The sequence below is a fragment of the Rhinoraja longicauda genome, chromosome 22 (genome assembly GCF_053455715.1).
Source record: "Rhinoraja longicauda isolate Sanriku21f chromosome 22, sRhiLon1.1, whole genome shotgun sequence".
Lineage (NCBI taxonomy): Eukaryota > Metazoa > Chordata > Chondrichthyes > Rajiformes > Arhynchobatidae > Rhinoraja > Rhinoraja longicauda.
The window spans coordinates 30,965,699-30,975,100 of NC_135974.1; the positions used below are offsets into that span (position 1 = coordinate 30,965,699).

The following is a 9,402-nucleotide window of genomic DNA, read 5'->3' on the forward strand; positions in this document are numbered from 1 at the left end:
AGAGTGATGTATGAGCTGTCACATTGAGTGGACCGGCAGCCGCGCAACTTTCTACTTGCGTCTTTAACTGTTATTCAATAACAAATTGGACCACAAGTTAGCGAGTGTCGGAATGTCAGTAGGTATCAGGAATTCGGACAAACCTGGTGATGTTCCAGGGCTGTCTGGGTCTGCGATCCCGCCTGTGATGAACGTCACACTCCTCCCTATAAATACAACGTCTTTCCCCGGGCTCGCTAGAAGCTGCGAACTTTAAACAAACCTTACTGCCTCGCACCGACAGGGCAGAACGAAGCACCATGTGGAATCTCGGGCTCAAGAGCGCGTTAGCCTCTTATATCCTCTGCTGTGCATGCCAGGTGAGATTGCGCCACACTTGTTCACTGTATGTTTCTTTTTTTTCCTAATCAGATGTGCAGCACTTTGGTCAACGTGGGTTGTTTTTAAATGTGCTATACAAATAAAATTGACTTGACTTGACTTGACTTGACTTAATCAGATTCCGTGCCAGGAAACGCGGCACTTGTGATCATCCACTATCAAGAGTGTGGTCCCAGATTGTTATGTAATATGTATTGTGTGTAGGAAGGAACTGCAGATGCTGGTTTGAACCGAAGATAGACAACAACAAAAAAAGCTGGAGTAACACTGCGGGTCAGGCAGCAGCTCTGGAGAAAATGTACTGGTGACTGAGACCCTTCTTCAGACCGTGGATCAGATCTACATGTAATGGGGTTTTTTTTTTAGTAATAACTACACCAACAGGGAATGTAAGAAAATAACTGCAGATGCTGGTACAAATCGAAGGTATTTATTTCACAAAATGCTGGAGTAACTCAGCAGGTCAGGCAGCATCTCAGGACAGGAGGAATGGGTGACGTTTCGGGTCGAGACCCTTCTTCAGACACCAACAGGATAGACATTAATGATTCGCCTTATTTGGTAGAATGTTTTGGTTTCTTTGAAGTTATTTAATATATGCCCTGCAGCCGATTAGTCACTAACGCTGCTGCCAAAAACTTCCAGGCGAGTGCGGATCTGATCTACAGGAATTCGGAAAAACTTGATATTAACTTGTTCTCCTTTCTCCTCTTCCTTTCACGGGTATTTGAACAAACTTTATTCTCACTGCCAGCAATCCAACTATAATCGCGACTGTACTCTGGAAGATGTTTATTTCGGGCCTCACAGCGCCGGAGAAGCGGGTTCGATCCTGACCTCCGGTGGTGTGTGTGTGTGTGTGTGTGTGTGTACCTTCTCTCTGTGACCACATGTTTCCTCCGGGTGCCCCGGTTTCCTCCCACATCCCAAAGCTGTGCGGATTAAGTTTCCATGCCGTATCTCTAAAACTAAATTAAAAACTTTGGAAATTTGGATTCGAAATTACTTTTCACTTTTTCCAGTTTATCAGTCTGAAGAAAGGTCTCGACCCGAAACGTCGCCAATTCCTTCTCTCCTGAGATGCTGCCTGACCTGCTGAGTTACTCCAGCATTTTGTGAATAAATACCTTCGATTTGTACCAGCATCTGCAGTTATTTTCTTACATTTACAAACAGTAGGTTAATTGGCCTCTGTTTTAAAAAAATGCTTCTAATGTGTAAGGGAGTGGATGTGAAAGTGGAATAACATAGAACCAGTATGAATGGGTGATCGAGGGTCAGTATGGACTTGGTGGGCCGAAGGGCCTGTTTGCATGCAGCATGAAAACAGGCCCTTCAGCCCACCTCGTTCATACTGACCACCAATCACCCATTCACACTAGTTCTATGTTAAATTTAGTTTCAGATATACAGCATGAATCATGATTGATGCTGTATATCTAAAACTAAATTTAACATAGAACGAGTGTAAATGGGCGACTGGTGGTCAGTACAGACGTGGTGGACCGAAGGCCTGTTTCCATGCTGCATCTTTCAATTCCATTCAATGTCCAGCTCGCTTTTCGCAGTGTGTGCTTGCCACATAGTTCCATGGCACTTTAACGACTGCCGCCCTCTCCCGCAGGTTGGTGCCCAGCCTTGCCTCTACCCCTGCCGCTGTCCCCGGATCCCACCCCGCTGCGCTCCGGGGTCTTCGCTGGTTGTCGATCCATGCGGTTGCTGCCGGGTTTGTGCGAGACAATTAGGAGAACACTGCACCAGATCGGACGTGTGCGACCCGGAACGGGAGCTCTACTGTGACTACAGCGTCAGCTACGCTGGCAACGCAGGGATCTGTACCTGTAAGTTGAAGGCTACTGAGCGTGTGTATGTGTGTGTGTGGGAGAGATGGGGGGTAACAGGAGGGATGTGCAAGGAATGGCCATGAAGCAATAAACAAACTTCTGGAGGAACTCCAGACCCAAGGACCTGCAGATGCTCTACAACACGGGAGTACTGGAGCAACTCAGCAGGTCAGGCAGCGTCTCTGGAAAACAAAGGACACAGAGAGTGCTGGAGTAATTAGCGAGTCAGGCAGCATCTCTGGAGAGAAAAGAGGCACAAAGTTGCTCAGTGGGTCAGGCAGTCACACTTGAGTATCGTGTGTAGTTTTAATCCCCTGTTATAGGAAAGATGTTGTCAAGCTGGAAAGGGTGCAGAAAAGATATACCAGGATGATGACATAAATCGAGGGCCTGAGCTGTAGGGAGAGTTTGAGCAGGCTGGGACTTTATTCCTTGGAGTGCAGGAGGATGAGGGGTGAGCTCATTGAGGTGTACAAAATCATGAGAGGAATAGAGAGGGTAAATGCACAGTTTGTTTTTACCCAGAGTAGGGGAATCGAGAACCAGAGAACATATGTTTAAGGTAAGGGGGGGAAATATTTTATTGGAACCTGAGGGCTAACTTTTTTACACAAAGGGTGGTGGGTGTATGGAACGAGCTGCAGGAGCAGAGGCGATCAAAACGTTTAAGAAACATTTAGACAGGTACATGGATAGGACAGGTTTGGAGGGATATGGGCCAAATGCAGGCAGGGGGGGACTAGTGTAGATGGGGCATGTTGGTCGGTGTGGGCAATGTAGTTGGAGGCCACAAAATGCAGGATTCTGTTGGAATTGAGGGCGTGCAGCGTAGGTTTACTAGGTTAATTCCCGGAATGGCGGGACTGTCATATGTTGAAAGACTGGAGCGTCTAGGCTTGTATACACTGGAATTTAGAAGGATGAGAGGAGATCTTATCGAAACATATAAAATTATTAAGGGCTTGGACACGTTAGAGGCAGGAAACATGTTCCCAATGTTGGGGGAGTCCAGAACAAGGGGCCACAGTTTAAGAATAAGGGGTAGGCCATTTAGAACTGAGATGAGGAAAAAAAAATTCAGTCAGAGAGTTGTGAATCTGTGGAATTCTCTGCCTCAGAAGGCAGTGGAGGCCAATTCTCTGAATGCATTCAAGAGAGAGCTAGATAGAGCTCTTAAGGATAGTGGAGTCAGGGGGTATGGGAAAAGGCAGGAACGGGGTACTGATTGAGAATGATCAGCCATGATCACATTGAATGGCGGTGCTGGCTCGAAGGGCCGAATGGCCTCCTCCTGCACCTATTGTCTATTGTAATATATACCAGTGGATGTACATGGATGTTATGGTGTGTTTTAACATATTGAGATGTGCTACAATGAAGAACAGATTAAATGAGATATGAATGATGAACATTTTTAAATTGTGTCTAGCGCTTGAAGCTGGAACTTGTGAATTCAATGGGGTGCTCTATAAGGATGGTGATGTGTTCCAGCCCAGCTGTAAACATCACTGTTGGTGTTCAGATGGAGGAATTGGTTGCATTCCACGCTGCAGTGAAGACATCCGCCTGCCCGGCCCGGATTGTCCTTATCCAAAACGTGTGGAGATCCCTGGAGAATGCTGTCCTCAATGGATATGCGAGAAGCAAGACAATGGTATCTTTGGAGATGCCTTGGCAGGTACACGAAGCGTTATTCACATTATTCCCTTATCGTGTATCTGTACACCGTGGACGGCTCGATTGTAATCATGTACTGTCTTTCCACTGACTGGTTAGCACGCAACAAAAGCTATTCACTGTACACGTGACAATAAACGAAACTAAACTTAACTAAACATACTCTGAGATGATAATGCACATAGAATAAAGTTCTTGGTTGGACTGTGGAAGTGAGGAGATAGATACGTTGGCAGGTAATTGATAAGTTGCAGCTTATGGCTGGGGAAGATGAAAGGAACAAGGACATTCTTGTACAGACAGGAAGAAAAGCCATTGTTTGAATTGCTGCAGGAATCAGATGAGATTGGTGATGGTAATAATGTATGTAATCAGTGTCATTTTGACAGCACATCTCTGAGACTGAGATGAGGAAAAATGTTTCCATCCAGAGAGTTGTGAATCTGTGGAATTCTCTGCCACAGAAGGCAGTGGAGGCCAATTCACTGGATGTTTTCAAGAGAGTTAGATATAGCTCTTAGGGCTAACGGAATCAAGGGAAATGGGGAGAAAGCAGGAACGGTGTGCTGATTTTGGATGATCAGCCAGGGTCCTATTGAATGATGGTGCTGGCTCGAAGGGCCAAATGGCCTACTCCCACACCTATTTTCTATTTTTTCTATGTCATTAAATCAGTATTTTAGAACAGGTAGATGCAAAGAAGCCCAGATCATGGAGGTACTAGTCAGGTAAAATTCAGTGATAGCTTTCAAATCTGCCGGCATTTGACACCTCAGTACCTAATCTCCCCTTTAGACCACACTGTGCCTCTTGTGCTGTTCTTTGGGAAGCGGACATTGGTCTACTTTAACATCTACTACATCTTTCCCACATTGGCTCGGAAAGCCGCTGACTTGGAAGTTGCCGAGATAGCAAACAAGTGGAATAACAGAACTGACACTTCGAGGGATGCAGGACATTGATAAATGCAGAATTGGGAAACAGAGCTGACAATATTGGGTACCAGTCAACAGTAAATGTTAACATAAATTGGATTAAGATCAAGAGGGGGCTTTTCAGATGACTGTACATCTCTCTTTTAAAGATGCATGCACCCTTAGAGTATTGAGGTCTGAGACAAAATCGTTCTTTTTAATCAATAAGCTGTCTGTTAGTATTCAAGATTCAAGTCAAGAATATTATTGTTTTATTGTCATAGGTCCCAGGTAGAAAAATGATATTCTTACGTGCTGCAGCACAACAGAATATGTAAACATCATGCACTGTAAACAATATAATAAATGAGAAAACAAAGTTTAGTGTGTGTATAAATACAAATATGTATGTGTGTGTGTGTGTGTGTGAGTGTGTATATATATATATAAGATAGACACAAAAAGCTGGAGTCACTCAGCGGGTCAGGGCAACATCTCTGGAAGGAAGGAATGGGTGACGTTTTGGGTCGAGACACTTCTTCAACCATATGTAGAAAAACAAATATATCTACATACATGCGCACATATGTACACAATCAACAAACAATAATAGTGCAATATTAACAATAATAGTCTATGTGGTTCAGAGCTTATTTGAGGTTGTGGTGTTTAATAGCCTGATGGCTGTAGGGAAGAAGCTGTTCCTGAACCTGAATGTTACAGTTTTCAGACTCCTCTATCTTCTTCCCGATGGCAGGGGTGAAATGAGTCTGTATTATCATTGTCTGTGCTGCCCAAGATAGAACACAGCGTTGTACAGCACAGGAAGTGCCCACAATATTTGTGCCGAACATGATGCCAGGATAAACTAATCTCCTCTGTCTGCAAATGATCCATATCCCTCCATTCCCGACAATATGCATGTGCCTGTTTCCAGTAATTGGAAAGTCTCAGACCAGAGGGCACTGCCTCATGATAAAAGGATGTACCTTTAGAATGAAGATGAAGTGGAATTTCTTTAGTCAACGGGTGGTGAATCTTTGGAATTCATTGCCACAGACGGCTGTGGAACCGAAATCATTGTGTATTTTAAAAACATTGATAGGTTCTTGATTAGTAAAGGGAGAAGGGGGGGAGAATGGGGTTGAGAGGGAAAGATTGATCGGCCATGATCGAATGGTGGAGTAAACTCGATGGGCCAAATGGCCTGATTCTGCTCTTATGTCTGGTGGTCTTCTGGTCATATCTAAAAGCTTCTATTAGAGTCATACAACCTACAAACCTGAACGTCCTTGGAGTGTGGGAGGAAACCGGAGCACCCGGAGAAAACCCATGGAGAATGTACAAACTCCGTACAGACTGCACCCGGGGTCAGGCTTGAACCTGGGTCTCCGGTGTTGTAAGGCAGCAGTAGCTCTACCGCTGCGCCATTATCCTTATATCCTTATTTCACAGGTTGAATATATGGTTTGATCATTTATGGATGACGCGGAAATAACTTAAGGTTGTTGTCCACTTCATCCCCAGCATTCAGATCAGAAGTATTCAACGGACGATATCCCTCCAGCGTGCTTTACAATTGCGTGGAACAGAGCAGTGGGTGGTCTGCCTGCTCCAGGAGCTGTGGCATGGGGATTTCCACACGGGTTTCCAACAAGAATCGCCGCTGTGTTCTGGAGACACAAAGCCAACTTTGCATAGTGAAGCCGTGCCAACAGGATCATGCAAGACCAGCCTACACGGTGAGTGGGCGGCACGGTGGCGCAGCGGTAGAGTTGCTGCCTTACAGTGAATGCAGCGCCTTAGACGCAGGTTCGATCCTGACCACGGGCGCCGTCTGTACGGAGTCTGTACGTTCTCCCCGTGACCTGCGTGGGTTTTCTCCGAGATCTTCGGTTTCCTCCCACACTCCAAAGACGTACAGGTCTGTAGGTTAATTGGCTGGGCAAATGTTAAAAATTGTCCCTAGTGGGTGTAGGATAGTGTTAGTGTGCGGGGATCGCTGGGCGGCACGGACCCGGTGGGCCGAAGGGCCTGTTTCTGCGCTGTGGACGGGGGGAGGACGATGTCCGTTATTGCCGATTGCCCGCTCTAACCGGGTGAGGGTAAAGATTAACCCCCAGGCCGGGAGGGAAGAAACACAATGTTGGGGGAGGGGGTTAAACAAGTGGGGAGCGGCAGACCATCATTACTGATCGGGCCCGGTACTGACCTCCATGTTACTCCCTCTCTTCCCACTCCTGCAACGGTAGGCTCCCTCCACCTGGGGCCAGCTCTATGGGTAACCTGGCGGAGGTGGACGGGCAGTCTATGGGGAGCCTCGGTCCGCTGAAACCGAAATCCGCCTGATAGAGATCCGTTATTGCGAGGGTTTACTGTAATCTGTTCATCAGTGAGGTTGGTCTTGCAGTGTTTTGTAATAAATGTGAAAAACAGAAGATTTCATAACAATGATGATTGAAGGTCTTTACCTTAGAGATACAGCATGGAAACCGGCCCTTCGGCCCATTAAGACCATGTCGACCAGTGATCCCCGCACAGTAACACTATCCTACACACCAGGGACAACTTACACTTTACAGAAGCCAATTAATGCGCAAACCTGTATGTTTTGGGGGATGTGGGAGGGAACCGGAGCATCCGGAGGAAACCTTGCAGTCATGGGGTGAACATACAAACTTCACATATACAGGACCCGCAGTCAGGATTGAACCTGGGTCTCTGGTGCTGTGAGGCAGCATATCTACTGGCTGGGAAATTATGCAATTATTAGAATTTACTAGACAAACCTCTCCTGCATTGGTGCAGCACCCTGTCCTCCCCCCCTCCCCTCTCTCCTCAACCCCCCCTTTCTCCCCCTTCCCCCTCCCTCCCTCCTCCCCTCCCCTCCTTTTAAACTTTAAAATGTGAATAACTTAAAAAATATAACACCGATTTCAATAAAACTACTTGCATTATCACTAAAATGACAATGGTGAGTAAGGTGGGCCTAAAATTGTTGCGCTATCGTGTACCGTTTTGGCTGAAGTTCAGTCACAAACAAGATAACAAACGAGAGTTTTAGTATATAGATATTTAACTAAAAACTGCATGGTCTATTCTCAAGCTGAATAATTGCACTTAATTGCCGTGTCCTTGCCAATAGACAATAGGTGCAGGAGGAGGCCATTCGGCCCTTCGAGCCAGCACCGCCATTCAATGTGATCATGGCTGATCATTCTCAATCAGTATCCCTTTCCTGCCTTCTCCCCATACCCCCTGACTCAGCTATCCTTAAGAACTCTATCTAGCTCTCTTGAATGCATTCAGAGAATTGGCCTCCACTGCCTTCTGAGGCAGAGAATTCCACAGATTCACAACTCTCTGACTGAAAAAGTTTTTCCTCGTCTCAGTTCCAAATGGCCTACCCCTTTTTCTTAAACTGTGGCCCGTTGTCCTGGACTCCCCCAACATTCGGAACATGTTTCCTGCCTCTAACGTGTCCAACCCCTTAATAATCTAATACGTTTCGATAAGATCCCCTCTGCCGTGACGATCCTTGATCGGACTTTACTGGCTTTGTCTTGCACCAAACGTTATTCCCATATCATGTATCTTTACACTGTAAAGGGTTCGATTGTAATCATGTATTGTCTTCCCACTGACTGGTTAGAAAGCTTTTCCCTGTATCTCGGTAAGCATGTCAATAAACCGAACTAAACTGAACTCTGACTGCGTCTCGTTTGCAGGGGAGGAGGTATTGCAAGCCGACCACAAGAGCACTTCAACCAATTCACTTTGAATACAACAACTGCATCAGTTTGAAGAGTTACCGGCCCACCTACTGTGGGTCTTGCTCTGACAGTCGCTGCTGTACCCCATACAAAACCGCAACAGAGAGCATCGAGTTCATGTGCAAGCATGGCAGGGTTGTCCACCAGCCAATGATGTTCATCATCACCTGTGCCTGCCATTATAACTGCTCACATGCCTACAAGTAATGGAATCCATCCAACATACTGCAGCAACAGGAGCTGTTTATTCCCATGCAAGACTTTCCATGTAAAAAACAAAGTTGCTTTATTGAGCGTTTAAATATGATCCGTTTCCAAAACAAATTCAAATAGAATCATTTTTGTCAAGAGTTAAGTCAAATCAAGAGTATTTTATTGTCATATGCCCCAGATAGAACAATGACATTCTTACTTGCAGCAACTTACTTTGAATTACTTCTGGGTTTAATGCACAATTCAGCCATTTTTTAATGTGCAGGAAGGAAATGCAGAATGCTGGTTTACCCTGAAGATAGACACAAACAGCTTGAGTAACTCAGCAGGTCAGGCAGCACTTTTGGAGAAAAGGAATAGGTGACGTTTTGGGTCGAGACCTTTCTTCAAATTCCGATGTCTCGTCCCGAAACTTCACCTATTCCTTTTCTCTGGTGATGCGGCCTGACCCGCTGAGTTACTCCAGCTTTTTGTGTCTATCTTCAGTCATTTTAATATTGTTTCTAGTGCGAAATAGCACTCCATCTTCATAACAAGATAGATTGGTGATCACCTTAAGTTACTGCATACCAATAATGAACTGCTTCGTATCTAAAGTCT

The 9,402-nt window shown here is 45.6% G+C and overlaps 1 protein-coding gene across 1 annotated transcript; it reads left to right on the top strand.

Moving 5' to 3' along the window:
• Nucleotides 1-256: 256 nt before the first annotated feature.
• LOC144604698 (CCN family member 2-like) lies at nt 257-9,146 on the top strand. The gene is made up of 5 exons (XM_078419345.1): nt 257-359; nt 2,006-2,222; nt 3,655-3,903; nt 6,344-6,558; nt 8,545-9,146. Exons 1-5 carry the CDS (start codon nt 300-302, stop codon nt 8,794-8,796), a joined length of 993 nt encoding a protein of 330 aa, XP_078275471.1. The 5' UTR covers nt 257-299; the 3' UTR covers nt 8,797-9,146.
• Nucleotides 9,147-9,402: the final 256 nt, after the last annotated feature.